This window comes from Amblyraja radiata, chromosome 9 (genome assembly GCF_010909765.2).
Source record: "Amblyraja radiata isolate CabotCenter1 chromosome 9, sAmbRad1.1.pri, whole genome shotgun sequence".
NCBI classification, from domain to species: domain Eukaryota; kingdom Metazoa; phylum Chordata; class Chondrichthyes; order Rajiformes; family Rajidae; genus Amblyraja; species Amblyraja radiata.
Window position 1 is genome coordinate 44,848,603 of NC_045964.1, and position 21,750 is coordinate 44,870,352.

Genomic DNA, 21,750 nt, shown 5'->3' on the forward strand with positions numbered 1-21,750 from the left:
CCACTTTCCTGAGCAGAAAATGGCACAGAACATGATAACACTGACGGAGTAAGAGGAAAATGCAGACAACTGTTCTCTGACCACTTTGCTCTTCAAGAGAATGGCCTGATTACTCATCTTTAGTGCTTAGATACAGAAGCTTTCTTTGGCGTAGCATGAATGTTCAAACTGGATGTGTAATTTTTATTTTGCAAAAAACAAACACATACACCACAATGTTACAAAAACTTGTATTATCTCCCTTCACTTTCAATATAATGCTGATATGAGATAACCGTCATTTTAGTTAAGTGACAGAACTGGGAGTAAATAAATACATTGTTGCATTTGCTGTTTTAAGTCACAAGAGTAATTCATTGGTAACTTTAAACAAGAACATTTGAAAACTATCCACTTGCAAAGAACAGCAAGTAAAACATACGAGTGTTTGTCATAAAGCTTTAACATGTAACAAACGTGCTTTTTCCATAAGGTGACAAACTAAAAATATGCATTTATGTGCAGCAGTAACTATGCAAGAAACATATTTCTTGTCCAGGAAAACAAGAACAATAGCATGCATGCACCTACCAGGTGGGGATTACCTCTGTCTGACATGCAACAAAGGAAATAAAATAATATGGGATGGTGTATTTTAAAGACAGAAAAAGGTTCTACACTGTTCAACAAAACTGTCCATAAATACTTAGGGAATAATATAATATATAAAAAAAAGAGGGAGGAAGTTACTACTTATTATTAGCTTCCTATTCCTCTCAGAGGAATAAACATTCACTATTTTCTGAATCGTTAAAGAAATACAAAAAATAAAAGCCATCTCATCAAATCCTGATAGCTTGTACAAAACAATTTTAAAAAATTTGTTTGATCTAGTTTCTCATATATAGTGCACACACATCCATAGCAAGCCCTTGCTCTGAACTTTAAAATATCCCCACTACTAGGTATTTTTTCCAGCCATAATCTCGTAAAGGCATTGCAGTAACCTGGTAGAAGTTTGAAAAATGTCAGTCAGTATCTGCCACAGCTTACCACAGTAAGTTGTTCTATACCGTTCCACGACTAAGTTTATCCAATGTCCACAAACAATTAAGCATTTCAAAACAGTTACTGTGCAGAGCTTGCAAGGATATTCAGTGTGCAAACAAAAACAAAGACCATAAATATCAAGAATACATCTTTATCACCTTTGTTTTTGAATTGATGGTGCTATTTGTTCTGTATAAAACAGTTAATGTTTTGGGGTATGTGGAAGATACAAAAGGAAAGGCACTGCCGCTTTATTTCTAGATATTTGACTTCACAGCCTTATAGCATGCATTCATTTCATAAATAATTCAATTTACATAGGATAGTATTAATCAAGCTCTACACCTGCAGTCAATACAGGACTCAACAGAAAAAAAAATGGCATCAGTGTTCTCAAGACAAAGCCACATGTTAAAATTAATTCACTAGGCAGCACTTCTTAGCAAAACATTTTTTTATCAATGTAAATATTTCAACTATACCTTATCAATAGAAATAAGCAATAATATTAAAAATTAACTAAATGGATGTTAATATTTTGAGACATACTCATGGTTACCAGCCATAGCAAGTTAATACTTAACATATCTAAAATAATACATCTAATTAATAGATAACCTCTGCATCTATAAATCAGTGGAGGAATAAATATCAATTCTGATTTGTAAATACTTTTAATGACTCTCATTAAACAGGTTTTTGTGTTAGTATGAATGGAGTCACATAAAATGTTTGAACTTGCATTCACTGTATAAACATAAATGCACTTATTCTGAAAATAGTTTCATACTCTGCTATCCTATAATACTGCAATTCCAACTCAATTTCTTACAAAATGTCCATATTTATTCAACCTCACCCAGTTTCTCTCCGATTTTTCTTAGACCTTGCCCTTCCTTTGCCTTGTATATTATATAAACTTGCTCTCTCCATCTCTATTCAATGCTTAATCTCTAGACAGCAGATTTTTGAACACTTTGGGTAAGTGGCTAGGGAGAGGATGTAGAGAATATTTAGGACCTGATAATTTTAATGAAGTACCAACTTAATTTAACTGTAAACATTGGGTCTTTTTGCAATGAGGATGGGAGGGAATGGAGGGGGGGGGGCAAAAATCTGAAGCAAAACAAGAGCAGAGCATACTTGCCAACAGTTAGACTGACTGCAAAACTGATTGACTAACTCATATGGTATCACAACTCTCCCACATTCACCAACATTCCAGAACATCCTTTCTCTTTTTCATCATCTTCAACATCTGTACTTACTCAGACTGAGCACTTACATTTTATTTTAGAATAAGCAACTATCCCATGGAAGCATAGCTTTGCTGCTAATCAAAAAGAGCAAACCTGCTGCTACTGCAGAGGGGATAAAAATGCTTTAACAATGACAATACATATAACAATGGCATACCTGAAAATATTTACGTACCCTTTATATTTATGTAAACAAGAAGTTAATTTTAGTTGCACTTAAATTATTATCCTCAGAGTCCTTTTCATGACGACAGCACTTCAATCCTGAAAATAGCTCAACAACCATATCCGGTACAATCAAGATGAAAGACATCATATGTGTCTCACTGTTTCTTTTGGTGATACATTTTTAATCCAAGTTTATAGATATTTTTAAAACAAATGTTTCTAAGTACAGAAAAGTAACCAACCACACTTGAAATCCAACTCTTGCTATGGCAAAAGATTACTCCACTCATTGGCCACTTCTGCACTGATTACTCTGCTCACACGAATTGGGACTTCTCTGAGGTTGTTTCACAGCCAAATCCTTTTCATGGACTGAAGTACTTTTATTTGGCCTGACAATGCTTCAGGACTTGATGACACAGTGACAATCCAAACACTTGAGCAAAAAAATAAAATGTTCGTTACACCTTGCAGAAACAAGATTTCAATTGACCCTGACCAGGGCTCGTGACTGGAACTTGTGAACGTGGTCTGAACCCACGATCCCTTATAAGATTCAGAGCCAGCACCAACTGGTGTAGTTTATCCTTCTAGATGGTTGAGGTTCTGTCAGCACCATCTGAAAATTAAACCAAAGTCAGTGCTATGGTTTTATTGAAATATTCTCATATACTGTGATGTACATCGATGTATAATCTAGCATTTTTATTTGATCTGCCTCAGAGAGTGCTTGAAACTTCACTTTAAGTTTTGACAACAGTGCAGATAATAAATTCCATTCAAAGTGACAATTTAAATGGTATTCCATTGTAAAACTCCAAAATCACAGGTTGATTCATTTCATATGTTCCCGCTCTAAACTTATTTAAAGGGGAACTAATCAAGATTATTTGGAATTACCATTTTAGTTTCAGCATGTGTCGGATAGTGTTAGAGTGCTGGGATGGCTGGTCGCCACTGACCTGGTGGATTGAATGGCCTCTTTCTGCGCTGTGTCTCTAAACTAAACTAAACAGTGGATCAGGTAGCATCTGTGGAGGGAAATGAAGAGACCCTTCATCTAGACTGAAAGAGGGGGAAGTAGTTTATATAAAGAGGTGGAGGGAAGAGTGGGCAAGAGTTTGCAAGCAATTGGTGGATACAGATTAGGAGGTGTTGATTGGCAGATTACAGTTAGATGGGGGAATGAAGGGTGGGGATAGCAAAAGGCTAGGAGGTGATAGGTGGAGAACAAAAAGATGCAGACTCTGATGCAAAGGAAGTTAAAGTATGGAACTGAATGGGGAGTGAAAGGTATACCCATTTCCTTTTTTAAACATTCATATTGTAGTAAATTAATTGTATAGCTAAAAGCACAAACTACTAAGTAACAGCCAAACAAATGTATTGAAGGCAAGTGTTTATGTGACCAATAGGATGAATCAATCAAATACAGAAAATACTGAAGTGGATTTTCAGAAAGGATTCCAAGGTCAAAGGAAAGGCTGATAAAACTTCAAGTACAAATATAACAGAAAATGTTGTAGAAACTAGCAATATCAGTTGCTGGTTCACAAAAGACACAGAATGCTGGAGCAGCTCATCAGGTCAGGCAGCATCTCAGGAGAAGGATAAAGGAGTCTGAAGAAGGGCCCAGACCCGAAACATCACTGGGTCTGAAGAAAGGTCCTGACCTGAAACTTCACCAATCCATGTTTTTCTGAGATGCTGGAAGGAAGCAGAGGGTGATGGTGGAAGGTTGCTTCTCGGACTGGAGGCCTGTGAGTAGTGGTGTGCCTCAGGGTTTGGTGTTGGGCCCGTTACTGTTTGTCATCTACATCAATGTTTTGGATGAGAACATACAGGGCAAGATTAGCAAGTTTGCTGATTGTACAAAAGTGAGTGGTTTTGCAGATAGTGTAGATGGTTGTGAACGATTGCAGCAGGATCTGTATCGATTGGCTAGGTGGGCGGAGGAATGGTTGATGGAATTTAATACAGAGAAGTGTGAGGTGTTGCATTTTGGGACATCGAACCAGGGCAGGACCTACACAGTAAATGGTAGGCCTTTGGGTAGTGTTGTAGAGCAGAAGGATCTAGGAGTACAAGTGCATGGTTCCTTGAAGGTCGAGTCGCAGGTAGATAAGGTGGTCAAAAAGGCTTTTGGCACTTTGGCCTTCATCAGTCTGAGTATTGAGTATAGAAGTTGGAAGGTCATGTTGCAGTTGTATAAGATGTTGGTGAGACCGTATTAGAATATTGTGTTCAGTACTGGGCACCATGTTAAAGGAAAGATATTGTTAAGCTTGAAAGGGTTCAGAAAAAATTAATGAGGGTGTTGCCAGGACGAGAGGGTGTGAGCTATAGGAAGAGGTTGTGTAAGCTGGGTCTCTATTCCATGGAGCGCAGGAAGATGAGGGGGGATCTTATAGAGGTGTACAAAATCATGAGAGGAATAGATCGGGTAGATGCACAGTCTCTTGCCCAGAGTAGGGGAATCGAGGACCAGAGGACAAAGGTTCAAGGTGAAGGGGAAAAGATTTAATAGGAATCCGAGGGGTAACTTTTTCACACAAAGGATGGTGGGTGTATGGAACAAGCTGCCAGAGGAGGTCGTTGAGGCTGGGACTATCCCATTGTTTAATAAACAATTAGACAGGTTTGGAGGGATATGGACCAAGCGCAGGCAAGTGGGACTAGTGCAGCTGGGACATTGTTGGCCGGTGTGGGCAAGCTGGGCCGAAGAGCCTGTTTCCACACAGTATCACCCTATGACTCTATGACCTGCTCAGCGACTGTGGCTTCTAACAGAAAACTGTTTCCTATTGAGCAATAAACTCTTGAATCTGGGGTCAGGAGGAACAGAGTTGTAAATCTTTCTAGAAGGTCAGGCATTGAGGACATTCAAATTCAAGATTACAAAATCCAGTGACTGGATGGGAAAGATGAGTTGTGAAAGAATAGCCATGGACTTTACAAATTCTACAGCAGAGTGGAGGTGGTGTCTGGGCCATGTCTGAATTGTTCTTAAGAGTGGGTGAAGAGAAGGCAACTCAGGTATTTATCCTGCAATTGTGTCTTGGAATAAAATGGAGAGAACCTATTCATAACATTTGCTCCCAACACCAAATACGTACTTCAGAAAACAGAGAAGATGACCAAAGACATTTGGGTAAGAGGATGAGCACATTGGATAGACAAGCCATGAATGTATTTACAATGTATGAAGCTGACGGACAATACACTAAGAACTGAAAGCAGGCAGTATGTGTTGGCATTTAATGGAAACACGAAGTTGGAAATAGTCTAACAATGCAAGTAAACCAAGGTATAATAAAAGGGCAACAACCTTTCTGGATTTCAGAATTACTATCATATATCACTACAATACATTAGTATTGAAAAGATTTCTGGTTGTTGCATGAAAGAAAGGAAATTAAATCCATTGATAATCATGATACATATTGATCAAGGTGATACTAGAAGGTGGAAAGTAAGTTTTCTTGAAAATGAATAAAGATTTGAAAGAAGGATTATTTCTTCTAGTTTGAGCATTTATTATTGTCAGAGTGAAAGTATCAGCTGGAATTCCTTCCTGCAATTTGTTAGAACATGGGATGCTCATCATGTCATCTTTTGAAAGGAGAGTTCAATATAGTTTAAGGATAGCATGACACCAAATTATGGAACAAAATTAGAAGACATAATGATTCTCATTAAAAAGATAGATATGATCCAAGTGGACTCCAATGCTGCAAATGTTTACAGTTTTATATATGGTGAGGTGATGTTAAAGCAGTTCAATTTAACTTTGAGATAAAAGGGAACATTTAGGGAATTCCACAGAAAAATTAGAGGATTCAAAATAGGCCAATTGGTTTGGGATCTTTTTTCAGATCAGGGCAATTTTCTATCAAGAATCCTCACCTTTTTTTGTAAGTGACAGATCAAAGAATGAAGGCATTAACAGTAATTATAGATTGCAGCTGACAAATAGCGACCTTTACACTTGTAAAACAGAAACAAAAATGCTATGAGATTATTCATCCTCTCAGGGTCTTTATAATAAATTTGGTTTACCAGATCAAACCAATTAAAAGCATGTTGTCCTTTCACATAATTCCGAAGCATTCTAATTTTACAACTGATTCAGGTTTACATGCATAACATTCTATTTTCAATGCTTTACGCTTACCACCCAAGGCATGTTCAGTCATACTGAGGCACAACGATTCCAGTCTGTTGTTTATATCAGGTTCAGTCACTGGCACTTGGAACTCTAAAAGGAAAATAGTCTTTCTGTCAGCATTCATAGATAATTACTATTTTGACACTGAACATTAACAATAATTTCACATTTGAAAATTGTTAAAAAGACCTTTCAGCATCGAAAGGTTTCACAGGTAATAAAAAAAAAAGTATCCAACTTGAATTCTGAATGAAATTCAGTTATTTCATGCTCAAGTAGTGTGTTCATTTTAAAATCGCTACTTGGTATACAAATCTGTATCCTTATTGGTATCCATATTCTTGCGCATCTCTAATACCCTCCAGACCTAAAACCCTCTGGAATATTTTGATCTCCTCAGATCTGCCTTCAAGGTCATCTCCTAATTTAATTGCACATCTTTGTTCAGCTGACTACATCTATCGTCCTATTCTTTTTGGGAGAGAATAGGCCCCCTCAAAGACTAATGTGGACATCTGTGTTTGGATGTGCAGGAAATGGGCAAGGTCTTCAATGAATATTTCTCCTCTGTAATTTCTGAGGAGAACATAGAATAGGTGCTGGACAACTTAAAATGTATGTTGGTAGATCAATCTCCCAGGCCTAATTGAAAAAATCTGTTTTGGGCAAAAATATTTCCATGTAACCACTCTGCAGTAATCAGACAGCGTTGTCTCTGAATAAAACAGTCTGTCAGTTTTGCCCCAAGTGGCCATTGAAATTGAAGAGCAATCACTTCTATTGACAAAAAAAACTGAAAGCTGAAAATGCTGAAAGAATTCAGTGGGTCTGTGGAGGGAATGCACAGCATCTGTGGATGGAATGGACAAGCATCGTCTCGGGTTGAGGCCTTCTTCAGATTACTTCTATTGACGCGTGCAATGATATTCTATGAAACAATGTAATATAACTGTACCATGTACAGTTTTTAAAGAGACACAAGGAACTGCAGATGCTGTAATTTTCAGTAAAACCCAAAGTGCTGGGGTCAAGTAGCAGTGGGTCAGGTAGCATCTCTGGAGGTAATGGACAGGCAACTTTTCAGTTCAGTATCTGCAGTGGCTGTGTGGCTAGTAAGACCAAAGTATGCAAACCAGAATCTACTATTAAACTATACTAGTCTAAGTGGGACTCGTTGGGTCCCTGTCACATGGGAGGCCTGGTCCCCCAACGCAATCCGTTCCCCCAACGCAATATTCTATCACTCACCAGGAGCCCCCAACTGCGCAGGCGCGGCTCATTTCCCCTCATCCCAAGCACTCCATCCCCCTCCCCCACCTTCCTCCTTCTTTCCCCTCTCCTCCCCAATCCCTCCCTCACCGTTCCTTCATCCTTTCCCCTACCTCAGTCACTCCCTCCCTCCATAACTCCTCTCTCCTCCCTACCCCCCTACTATCCCTCTATCCCCCCCCCACCTCCACCAATCCCCCTAACTATCGCTCCTCAACTCCACCACTGCCCTCCTCTCCCTCTATTACCCACTCCCTACGTCCCCCACCTCTCCCTCTATCCCCCACTCCCTCTCCTCACCTCCCCCACTTTCCACTCCCTCTCCCTTCCTACCCCCTCAATCCCCATCACTCTCCCTCCTCACCTCCCCCAGGATTTTGAGGTTGCCGCTCCTCTCCCTTCTTGCGTGCCCCGGAGGAGCATCAACCCGGAGGAGTCAGCGCCCTCAGCGCCCAGGCCTCTGTATCCCCGGCAGGAACGCCGCGCCGGCAGGAAGGTGGGCCGCGGCCAGTGACTAAGAGCGGAGGTTTTTAAACCTTAATAACTTTTTTAAAATACCGCTGATCGGAACAAAACTTGGTGCATTTGCAGACAATGGTGAGTAATGGGCCTGTCCCACTGAGTTGTAGCATGTTGCCGAAAAACCGGCTACTGGACCCCTTACGACAATGTCTACAACAAGCTACAACAACCTACCACCTACTCGACGTCAAGGTACAGCAAGCTACCGACAACCGGCGACCCATTAGGACGTCCACCTACGACAACCTATGTCCACCCGCGACAAGCTACGACAACCTACGTCATCCTGGCGACAACCTACGCCATCCTGCCGACAACCTACGCCATCCTGTCGACAACCTATGACAGGAGAAGTTAAGTTACGCTCATTGGCGTCAAGCCCACTGACGGCGAAAATTTTTGAACATGTTGAAAATCCAGCGGCGACCAGAAAGACACTATGACGCTTTGGGCGACAAAGGGGACTACTCACAACCATGCAGGCGACACCATGTGGCGTCAGCCTAGTCGCCTAAAAAATTGCCTAAGTGGGACAGGCCCATAAGGTGATGAAAAATGGTAGCGCTATTGCGTACCATTTTTGCGCAAATGTAAAAACGCAAACCGGAAGATAACAAGACGAGTGAAATTATGTATAGATTACCAAGAAATATACAGCCTTTAGTATTTTTAGCTTGGAGTAACAAAAATAAACTTCTACCTGTTAAAAAGTCTCTATTGGTGAAAATCCTATGAGAAAAATATGTCATTCTGAGTCTGAAGCTCACTAGCCTTTCATCCATTTTCCCCATGATATTTATAATGAGGTTCACCATGAAGCAAGGTTTCTTATGAACGCAACTATTGCATTCTAGTAGAAATGCCTGCAATTATATTATTTGCAAACCCCAGGGACCATTGTAATGGCAAAATAATTTTGAAACAAAGTTACAAACTTTGCTTTAGGTAATGCTAATCTTGCCCTGTATGTTCTCATCCAAATCATTGATGTAGATGACAAGCGTTAACGGGTCCAGCACCGAACCCTGTGGCACACCACTAGTCACAGGCCTCCATTCTGAGAAGCAACCTTCCACCATCACCCTCTGCTTCCTTCCATGGAGCCACTTTGCGATCCATTCAGCTATCTCTCCTTGGATCCCATGAGATCTAACCTTCCAGAGCAGCCTACAATGCGGCACCTTGTCGAACGTCTACAGCTCTGCCTTCATCAACCTTTTTTTGTCACGTCTTAAAAAAAATCGATCAGATTTGTGAGACACGACCGCTCACGTACAAAACCATGCTGACTGTCCCTAATCAGCCCTTGCCCATCCAAATGCCTGTATATCCTATCCCTCAGAATACTCTCCAGCAACTTCTCAACTACAGATGTGAAGCTCACCGGCCTAAAGTTCCCAGCATTTTCTCTGCAGCCCATCTTGAAAAGAGGTATAATATTTGCCACCCTCTAATCCTCTGGCACCTCTCCTGTATTTAACAACGACTCATAAATTTCACCCAGGGCTCCCACAATTTCCTCTCTAGTTTTCAACAATGTCCTCAGATATATCTGATCAGGCCCCGGAGATTTGTCTACCTTCAAACACGACAGTACCTTCAGTACTTCCTCGACGGTAACTCTGACTGCTCTCAAGACACTTCCAGTCACTGCTCCAATTTCCTCCGTCCTACTGTTTCTCCTCGGTAAATACAGAGGAGAAATGCTCATTGAGGATCTTGTCCATCTCCTGTGGCTCCACACAGAGGTGACCGCTTTGATTCCTGGGAGGTCCCACTCTCTTTCGTTATCCATTTCCCCCTAATCTATTTATAAAATCTTTTGGGATTGTCTTTTATGGTACCCGCCAGACCTATCTCCTGGCCCCTTTTTGCCTTCATACTTTATTTGCAAAGATTACATAACTTCAAGGCCAACTATTTAGCAGGGTTTCCTTTAATTTTCGACTTATTGTGCAAAGAAATTCAGAAAAAAGTGAGTCTCACTCTCAAGTATTTACCATGTACAGAAAACATCTATTTCATAGCATATTTTTCAGTTGAGAATAATAAATTCATTCAATATCTATGAGCTGCATACCTTCCATGATGCATGTGATGTGCTACAGCATTTAAAAATAGAAAACTTTGTTTTTGTTGGACTAAAGCAATATAATTTCAGCCTAAGCTACAAAGCCAAAGCTAACTTAAGAACCAGTAGAGTCAACCTATTATTTATAGATAGATCCCACAAGGGATGCCTGTGGTTTAATCAATTCAGTAATCTGAATAGCATCACATACTTTTCTTGGTCCAGCCATAATAGATTCTGGTTTGCATACTTTGGCCTTTGGCCAGCCAGCCTCTGCAGATGCTGGCCTTGCTGGGTAGAAATATCCTCACAATTTCAAAGGAATGCAGAGTCACAATTGAAGCATAATATTTTCCAAGAGTGTATCAGAACTGATGCTAATTTTTACCCATCTAAATAAAGGCATTGTCTTATGTTACTCTTCAACTCACCTTGTTGCTGAAACATCAACATGGTTTGCGGTGATGTATGAACAGGCAGAGAGCGTGTACGCTGGACTGAACTATGAGTTCGGCTTGGCATACTGTTACTTCCTCCAGGGTTAGCAAACCATAGGTTCTGTGGAAGCATAAACTGTATATGTAGCAGAATAACTTCAAAAATATTACTTCAAATATATGAAAACAGCAGTTATATACATTTCACCATAGACCATTGATTAGTACTGCACAGGAACAAGCCCTTCAGCCCACAATGTCTGTGCCAAACATGATGCCAAGACCAACTCTTATCTGCCTGCACATCATCCATATCCCTCTGAATCTATATTCATATCAGTCTGAAGAAGGGTCCTTATATATTTCCACCAGATCTCCCCTCAACCTCGGGCATTTCTGTGAAAACAATCCAAGTCTGTCCAGCTTCACTTTGTAGCTAATACCCTCCGAATCAGGCGGAATTCTGGTAAACCTCCTCTGCACCCTTTCCAAAGCCTCCACATCCTTTCTGTGATCATGTGACAACCAGTACTGCATGCACTATTCTAAAAACAGCCGATGCGTTAACTATGCGAGAGGTATAATTATACTTACATGTTGTATACATTGTTTTACATCCAGATTCTGCCGAAATAAGTTTTGCGCTGTACTGTACATAAAATTCTAGGGCTTCCCGAATTGTCAGAAGGGAAGTCAGTACTCTTCAATATTTTCATTATGTATTTTCAGACACTAGTGGGCAGCACAGTTGTTCAGCTGGCCGAGCTGCTGTCTCACAGTACCAGAGATAAGAGTATGATCCTGACCTTGGGAACTTTACTTGTGAAGTTTGCACGTTCTCCCTGTGACCACGGGTTTCCTCTGACATTTTAAAGAAGTGCAGGCTTGTAAGTTAATTCACCTTCATAAATTGGTCTTAGCGTGTATGGAGTGGATGGAAAAAAGGATAATAGAGAACGAGTGTGAATGGGTGATCATCGTCGACGTGGACTTGATGGGCCTGTTTCCATGCCGAGTCTCTGCACTAAAATAAATACTAAGATGGGAAAATGCCTACACAGGGTCTTTAAAATGGACTTAGAGTACTTATTTTAACTGGCTCATTTATCATTGTCAGGAATGTAATACCTGTACCTTCTTGACAAACAGGAATCACATTCATAAGCTGCGCATTTACAAAAGCATTTGATTACAAATCTTTTAACAAGCAGTATAAAAAGACAAATGCCTCAACCAACCTGCCTTCCTTGTTTTAATATGGCTGGATTGCTGGCTGTGCTTCGCTGTGAGGCACTCATGAGTCCGCTTGGACTCATCAGACCCAGGCGGGCAATGGGAAGGTTTCGAGGGGGCATCTGGAATTGGCGTTGAGTTCGTCGACCAATTCCTCCACCTACAGATCCAGCTGCTGGTAGGGAGTTGGACTGACCGAAACCCCAGCTGTGGAAAGAAAACAATAGACAACTATATTTAATTTAAATTCTTAGAAACAATCATGGCAAATTTGAAATGTGTGTGTGTGTGTGTGAGCGCGCGCGCGCGCTAATACAGATAAATGTGTTCATAATATGTACTTTGTGTGCTATTTGCATTTAATTGTTCTTTACTGTAATACAATTAGTCAAGTCAAGAGTGTTTGATTGTCAAATGTACCAAGAACGGAACAATGAAATTCTTAATTGCAGCAGAATAACATGCCTGTAAACACAATACACATGAATATAAAATATATGAAAATGTAATTAATGAATAACCCCACTCTGACAATGGAGGCAAGCTTTCGGACAGAAAGGTCAGTGTGAGAATGGGAAGGGGAATTACCATATAACCATATAACAATTATATCATGGAAACAGGCCAACTCGACCCTTCTAGTCCGTGCCGAACACGTACTCTCCCCTAGTCCCATATACCTGCGCTCAGACCATAACCATCCATTCCTTTCCTGTCCATATAACTATCCAATTTATTTTTTAATGATTAAAACGAACCTGCCTCCACCACCTTCACTGGAAGCTCATTCCACACAGCCACCACTCTCTGAGTAAAGAAGTTCCCCCTCATGTTACCCCTAAACATCTGTCCCTTAATTCTCAAGTCATGTCCCCTTGTTTGAATCTTCCCTACTCTCAGTGGGAAAAGCTTATCCACGTCAACTCTGTCTATCCCTCTCATCATTTTAAAGACCTCTATCAAGTCCCCCCTTAACCTTCTGCGCTCCAAAGAATAAAGCCCTAACTTGTTCAACCTTTCCCTGTAACTTAGCTGCTGAAACCCAGGCAACATTCTAGTAAATCTTCTCTGTACTCTCTCTATTTTGTTGACATCCTTCCTATAATTAGGCGACCAAAATTGTACACCATACTCCTAGAATTGGCCTCACCAATGCCTTGTACAATTTTAACATTACATCCCAACTTCTATACTCAATGCTCTGATTTATAAAGGCCAGCACACCAAAAGCTTTCTTTACCACCCTATCTACATGAGATTCCACTTTCAGGGAACTGTGCACAGTTATTCCCAGATCCCTCTGTTCACCTGCATTCTTCAATTCCCTACCATTTACCATGTACGTCCTATTTTGATTTGTCCTGCCAAGATGTAGCACCTCACACTTATCAGCATTAAACTCCATCTGCCATCTTTCAGCCCACTCTTCCAACTGGCATAAATCTCTCTGTAGACTTTGAAAATCTACTTCATTATCCACAACCCCACCTATCTTAGTATCATCTGCATACTTACTAATCCAATTTACCACACCATCATCCAGATCATTGATGTACATGACAAACAATTAAATTAAAGTGGTTTTTTTTAGCAACCGGGAGATCAGGTAGGTCCAGGCGGACTGAGCGAAGGTGTTCAGCGAAACGATTACACTGACCTTTCTGTCCTAGGCCTCCTCCATTATCAGAGTGAGGTTAAATGCAAATTGGAGGAACAGCATCTCAGTTTGCTTAGGCAGCTTATATACCAGGGGTATGAATATTGATTTCTCTAACTTCAAGTAACCTCTACATTCCCTCTCTCCATCCCTTCCCCACCGAAGTATCACCAGCTTTTCATTCTCACCTAGCAAACAGCTAACAATGGCCTGTTTCCTTTATCATTGTTACTTTTTTGCATATCTTTCATTCATTTGTTCTATATCACTTTACATCATCGTCTATATCCCCCGTTTCCCTTTCCCGTGACTTTCAGTCTGAAGAAGGGTCTTGACCCGAAATGTCACCCATTCCTTCTCTCCAGACATGCTGCCCATCTTGCTGAGTTACTCCAGCATTTTGTGTCTATCTTTGGTTTAAACCAGCATCTGCAGTTTCTTCCTAAACATTTTTACTATTATTGCTCAAGATGAAAAGGGAAGAGTAATATGTAATATAAGATAATATATGCATGTATATGCAGAGAAACATGGCTGGTACATACACATACACTTATTGTTAAAAACATGTGACCTCTAGGAAAGATTTCTAAGCAATCATCCTCTATAACACGATAGAATATGTGTGTCTCATTTGAAACATATGAAATACTAAGAAAGCTTTACAGGATAGATGTGGAACATATTTCCCCTGGCTATGGAATCTAATATATGGGAGGCACAGATTTGGAATGAGTGGATAAGACAACTCTCCATATTTGCTTATGTTATAAGAAAATGGACTGAGTTTATATTTTAAACATATTGCAATCTAAAAATAAATTATCTAAAGTTTATGAAGAGAATTTTCATGAATTTAATGCGAGAACATGAACAACTAGTACAAGATGGTCCGAAAAGAATTCCGAATAGGGTTTACTTGGACGACAAGATCCATATTTGGTTCAGTACATATTGGTAGGAACCTAAGTGCTGCTCAACAAAACGTCAGCTATTAATTATTACTTTTGGTTGGCATCCCATTTGTACACCATGACAAATATTAAACCAGTTTTGTTCAATTAATTTAGTTGTTTTAAACACTATTTTTGTTGTGCTCCTGAATTTCTTTTAAATTAGCAGTGAAAGTACATCGAGTCATTACACAGATTAGACTATCAATAGGAAAAGAAAAATGTACTTTAGAGAGAGTTATAGCTATGACAGTAATAATTTTGATATTTTTCAAAAATTAAAAACAACTTTTTATTTATATGTTTTCTGGGTTTGGGCACCATTGGCTCCATTTATTGCTAATCCCCAATTGCCCTCAACCAGTTGGTGGTAATCCATTACCTTAAACTACTGTGGGGAAAGTACTAAGGCAGTTGGGTTGGGAGCTGCAGGACTGAGACCCAGTGATGAAGGAATACAAAATAATTTCAAGTCAACATGGTGCGACACTCGGAAGAAAACGGGCAGCAATTGATATTTCCATGCAATTGTTCTTGGTGGTAGAGGCTGTGGGTTTGGTTCGGATAGACACAAAATACTGGAGTAATTCAGCGGGCAGACAGCTTCTCTGGAGAGAAGGAATGGGTGACGTTTCGGGTCGAGACCCTTCTTCAGTCTGAGTTACTCCAGCATTTTGTGTCTATGTTTTGTGGGTTTGGTTGTTGGGACTAGCAAAGGTAATTCCCCATTACATGGCATTTTGTAAATAAACACTGTGGCCATGGTATACCAGTAGTGGAATAACAGTCAGGGTGTAGATTGGTGCTGAGAGAGTAGGACACGTTGTCCTGAAGGACGTTGAGTTTCTGGAACTTTGCTGGAATTGCATTCACCTTGACAATTGGAGAGTATTTCATCAAGTGCCGTGTCAATGACTGAAGGACTTTGGGGTAGCACAATACCAGCGTAGCCGCAGTATTTAAGCAACTTGTTCAGCTGCGAATTTCCCCATGTGCGTTGATAATGGGGGGCTCATTGTAAGGCAAACTTGGACACTGTTGTTGTTGATGGTCATTGTCTAGTGGTTTTGGGGTACAAATCACCACTTTAGACTTTGTAATGGAACGAAGATCATTGACAAAGCATTTGAAAATAATTGCAAGTAGGATAATGCTGGGTTTAAAGGAATTCCTGCAGTAATGCCCGGGGCAGAGATAATTGACCTCCAACACCAACCCCTTCACTTCCTTTTGCATAAGACACAACTCCACACAAGGGCTTCAGTGGTACCAGGGATCCCTGGAGTCATACGGCACAGAAACAGTACCTTCAGCCCAAACTGTCTACACCAACTATCAAATACCCATTTTCCACCACTGGTCCTGAGCCTCGCATGTTTTAACATTAAGTGCTCCATTTATTTCTAGTACTAGTCGTCATCATCATCTTAGACAGGGTGTTCTAGATGACAACAGCTTGTGGGTGGAATAAAATTCTTCCTCAGATACCCTGTCAGCCTCTTTCTCCTCACCCGAAAGGTGTGCCCAAAAAGGTTTTGGATATCATGGAAAAGTAATCAGAAACAGCAATCAACTGAATGTTGTCTGAATTACATTTTTAAAGGGAAAATTGTTTAAATTGTCTGGAGAAATTACCACAAAACTAAGGAAATGGAAATTTATAATTCATAATTTAATTAGATAAAACACATTGCCTGTTAGAAATGGAAATAAATTATAAATATTTCAATAATGCAGAAAAATTCTGAATTAAGAAGGTAAATATTAAAACACACTTTCTTTGCTGTCGATAGCCTGGCATATCCAAGAGAGATTTCCGGGGGAAAGATCTAAAGAGCTTCTGAACCTGCTGTTTCCAGGACAATAATCTTTTCTTCTGTGTTTCTGTAAAAGCCTAAGATAAGAGCAAACAGTTGTAATTAAATCTGTAAAATGTCATTACATGTTATGTTATTTAATATCTAATATTAATGTTTTCACTCAGGCAACCAGAACTAATTAAACATCATTTTATAATTACAGGTTGTTTTTTTTAAAGACTGGAAATTTTTATTCCACATAAATTAGTAGTAAGATGCAAGGTTTCCCTGCTTCAGTAATATTATATATTGTGCCAGAGCTACTACACTCCAAACTTTCCGAGTTGACTGTGCCTGAACCCTTCTGTCGGTGGATCACCAGCTTCCTGACAGACAGGAAGCAGCATGTGAGGCTGGGAAAGCACATCTCGAACCCGCAAACCCTCAGCATAGGAGCACCGCAAGGCTGCGTACTCTCCCCTCTCCTCTATTCTCTCTATACCAATGACTGCACCTCCACTGACTCCTCTGTCAAGCTTTTCAAATTTGCGGATGACACAACCCTGATTGGACTGATCCAGGATGGGGAGGAATCTGCCTACAGACAGGAAGTGACACAGTTGGCGTCCTGGTGCCATCGCAATAACCTGGAGCTCAATGCTCTTAAGACAGTGGAACTGATAGTAGACTTTAGGAGAGCTCCCCCTCCTCTCACAATCAATAACATCACAGTCACATCTATGGAGTCTTTTAAGTTCCTGGGAACTATCATCTCCAAGGACCTTAAATGGGGGGCCACCATTGACGCCACAGTCAAAAAGGCACAACAGAGGATGTACTTCCTGTGGCAGCAGAGGAAGCACAATCTGCCACAGGCAATGATGGTCCAATTCTATACGACCATTGTAGAGTCTGCCCTCACCTTCTCCATCATGGTCTGGTTTGGCTCAGCCACCAAGCACGACATCTGGAGGCTGCAGCGAATCGTCTGATCAGCTGAAAAGATTATTGGCTGCAACCTTCCCTCCATTGACGACTGTACACTGCAAGGGCCAGGAAGCGAGCGGGTAAAATCATTTCTGACCCCTCTCACTCTGGCCACAAACTCTTTGAATCACTTCCCTCTGGAAGGTGACTCCGGACTGTCAAAGCTACCACAGCTAGACATAAAAACAGCTTTTTTCCACGAGTACTCAATAACCAAAAATCTGTAGCCTCCTTTTGCTCTGATATTTTATTTAATTCACATGTTTAATCAATAATGTTTTATTATTAATGTTTAATGTTTTATGTGTCACTATGTCGTGTTGTCACTTGCGGGCGGAGCATCAAGGCAAATTCCTTGTATGTGAATATACTTGACCAATAAACTTATTCATTCATTCATTATATCAGGTTTCACAGTTCTAGACGTTTATATATTTTTATGGATTTCTTAAATAAGGATGCAAAGTATAATATAATAAGCACTTCCATTGAAGGATTAGCACAATATTCTCCTGGACTGAAAAAGTACATTCACACTATACTTTACAAAGAAAAATGTAATTTCTATACATTGGATGGAAAGATATCAAATAAAAAAATAATTGATAAATTATAAAAAGTGCATAATGTATATCCTTAAATCGGAATAGTCTCTTTCAAAAACCTATCGTTTGACAAGCAATCACCGCAGCCCAATGTGCACACCAAGCCCACAGATTGGAAAGATATAAAGTAACAGCAAATCTCCTTAGGCAGAGTTGGTTGATGGACTAATATTGGCAGGATGCTCTTTTCATAACATCTTTAGACCATTTGGTAGGAATTGGAGTATACTATTTTTGCATTATTGAATATTAAAGTACACCAAATAGCAAATTGTCTTGGTGGAACTTAATTTGGCAGATTTACAATCACCTTTAATTGTTCTTCCAGAATAAAATAAAGGTCCTGACAAGTTAAAGACATTTTTTAAATTTTTTTTAATGCAGCTGAACAAGCCACATTTAAAACATATCTCTGTGGTAATTGAATCTAGTATTTTTCTACACTATATTAGAGCATAAACATATAATTATATTTGCAAATATATATTGCAAAAGATATACTGCTCAGAGGAGGGGATATTTTTATAGGCGTGAATTAAATATCTTTCTAAGATAGCAGGTGGATGAATTAAGAGTTATTTTGCTCATTGGTTATTGGTCTATTGCCAGAGGTTAAACTGTTCTAAAATTAGGCTCAAAACCTTTATTTCCTAATTAAATGGTGGGACTTTCAGAGCTCTAATGAAAATATTTATTTGCAGCAGGATACAGGATAAAGATGCCTTTATTTACGAATGCAACAATTTTGAGGCTGCAAAATATCAAATAGGAAATTATTTGATCAGCAGCTCCAGGGCAGAGCTGTACCTTGAAAAGCTTGCATAGATAAGGTATTAATACTTTGATAACTAAGTTACAAAGTTTAGCAGAAAAAGGTTACACGTCCTCACTATTCTGCTTCGTAATTCAGTATGATTGTGGCTTATCTGATCTTTGGCCTCCATTCTCCATATCATGATTCCCTTGTTGTCCAAAAATATCTCTCAGGATTAAACATACTTGGCATCTACAGTTCTTCATAGTAAAGAATACCTCAACTCAGCATTGATTATCCTAATCCTTAGAAGCATCTTGACAGCATACATAAAGACAATCCCCATCAGCCTCTCACCTGTTTCAATAACCTCACATCCAATTTCAATTACCTCACATCTTCAAACATTCTGCAATTATTGGCCCATTTGGCTCAACCTTCCCACTATGAACAAACCCATCATCTCAATATTGCTACATCACCACCCATGGCGAGTATATCTATAATAAAAGATCCAAATGCATTTTGTTTATGTGTCTCACCAAAGCCCTGAAGGGATTCAGCAAGTCTGGTGCTCTTATGCTCCATTCCCTGTGGAATGTAGGCCATTCATATCATTGCCCTTCTTAATTATCTGCTTGCTAACTCTGTGGGTTTGCATATAGGCACTCAGATGCCTGTCAACATTGACATTTAATAATATCCTGTTTTTCTACTCTTCCAGCCAGAGTAGATAACTGCAATTTTCACATTATTAACGATCTTCCTTAGCCTTTTTTCCCCATTAACTGTTGATGCTCCTGTGCCAGACACACAATCCTCCTGAATATACCTTCACATATTTGTATCATCAGCAAGCTTGGATAATTTACACTGCACCCAAGTCATACTATGAGTTGCCAGCTATGATCTCTGAGACAACTCATTTGTTACAGCTTGGCAGGTTGAATATGAGCCAAGCTTTCACGTCATTTATTTTCTCTGTATTTATCTAATATCTATGATGAAATATGACCTCAAGCCCAAAAGACTCGTACAATTACCAATTATGTGGTTTATTCATGAATGCTGCGAAGAATGCTTATATAATATCTTTATCTATCCTGCCATTTATATCCTCAAAAGATCAAATCAGACTGTTAAACATGATTGCCTTTTCATGAAAGCCACACACTCAGACTGAGCAGGTCTGAAGAAGGGTCCCGACTAGAAACATCACCTATCTATGTTCTCCAGAGATGCAGCCTGACCTGCTGAGTTACTCCAGCACTTTGTGTCTTTTTTTGTAAACGAGCATCTGAAGTACATAGTTTCTACTCTGAGCATGTTACACTTATCACATATTTCTGCTCGTTGATAATGGATACCAGAAATGTTACCAGCATCTGATATTTGGCTAATTAACTTGTCGTTTTCTATTTTCTTTATATTTCGTTTTTTGAATAATGGTGTGTCATTCGCTGTTTTCCAAATTTTTTCAAGGATCCAGGAAATATTGGAAGATGACAACCAACATATCCAACTTATCTGCAACCACCTCTTTTAAATTCAAAGGTCTTAAGCCATCAAGTCCAGAAATCTGAGGTACACAAAAAAGCTGGAGAAACTCAGCGGGTGCAGCAGCATCTATGGAGCGAAAGAAATAGGCAACGTTTCGGGCCGAAACAAGTCCATAAATCTGTCATCTTTTAACACACTAATTTTCCTTGGGCACCTTCCCACCCACTCTTTCTTTTGGTTCCTAGTCACCCATTAGTTTTGCTGAGCCTATATGTCTTCAGCTGTGAATATACTTAGTGTGCATTTAATGTCTTGGCCATTTTCTTTAATAAAAAATAATTCCCCTGGACTCAATTTTTGAGATACTCGTGTTTAAATCTGCAATACTCCTCATCTAATATATTTTAGGTTCAGGTTTATTATTGCCAAGTGTACTGAGGTACAGTGACAAATTTGGTGATCAACCTGTAATACTATAAATGAAACCTTTGAAACATTTGAATCAGGCCAAACTGAAGTACAATAGGTAGAGCAAAGGGAAAATTTCAGAATGCAGAAAATAGTTTTCAGCATTGTCGAGCAACAGTTCCAGAGACAAAGTCAGCAATGTGGTGGAGGTGAATCAGACAGTACACTAGCTTGTGGAAGGACCATTCACAAGCCTGATAAAAAAAAGGGGAAGAAGCTGCTCATGATTCTGGTGATGCGTGCATTGAAGATTCTGTGCCTTCTGCCCAATGGGTATACAATTACAAACTACTTTAATTTACTTTAACCATGCTGGAGAAACTTAGCGGGTGAGGCAGCATCTATGGAGCAAAGGAAATAGGCGACGTTTCGGGTCGAGATCCTTCTTCAGACTTCTCCTCTTCACTATCTACATTATCAGTTACTTTAATGCCATCTGCAAACTGACTTAACATGTCTTGTTCATTCTCATTGAAATAGTTGATCTAAACAACAGCACTGGGCTCAGCACCAATCCCTGTGGCACACCATTAGTCACTGCCCTCTTGTTCGATAAACAACCTTCCACCATCACTCTCGGCTTTCTTCCCTGAAGTCAATTCTCTATCCAGTTATCTATCTCTCCCTGGATCCTCTAAGATCTAACCTTCCAGAGCAGCCTACTATGCAGAACATTATCAAAGGCTATATATTCACTCTGTGTTTGTCTAAACTTGCACCTAATTTTCCCCTCTCTGATGTTCATTTTATATGATAGTAAACGGCAAATAAATAAATTAGTCTTGAAATTTCAAATTAAATTGCAAGAAGTAAGTAAGCAGACAGGTAAAAATTTGTTAAGCCTCAAATTGTAGGTTTTACCAAACAGATT

The 21,750-nt window shown here is 39.7% G+C and overlaps 1 protein-coding gene across 4 annotated transcripts in view; it reads right to left on the bottom strand.

Moving 5' to 3' along the window:
• Positions 1-158: 158 nt before the first annotated feature.
• samd4a (sterile alpha motif domain containing 4A) overlaps positions 159-21,750 on the bottom strand; it is a 117,610-nt gene continuing 96,018 nt past the window's right edge. For 3 of the 4 annotated variants that reach the window (XM_033027242.1, XM_033027243.1, XM_033027244.1), the window contains 5 exons: positions 16,542-16,660; positions 12,162-12,363; positions 10,918-11,044; positions 6,631-6,714; positions 159-3,075 (listed from right to left, as the gene is read on the bottom strand). In XM_033027242.1, the coding sequence (XP_032883133.1) occupies positions 3,047-3,075; positions 6,631-6,714; positions 10,918-11,044; positions 12,162-12,363; positions 16,542-16,660 (561 nt within the window). In that variant the 3' untranslated portion in view covers positions 159-3,046. The remainder of the gene's footprint in view (positions 3,076-6,630; positions 6,715-10,917; positions 11,045-12,161; positions 12,364-16,541; positions 16,661-21,750) is intronic. The other variant, XM_033027245.1, reaches the window with a different exon arrangement.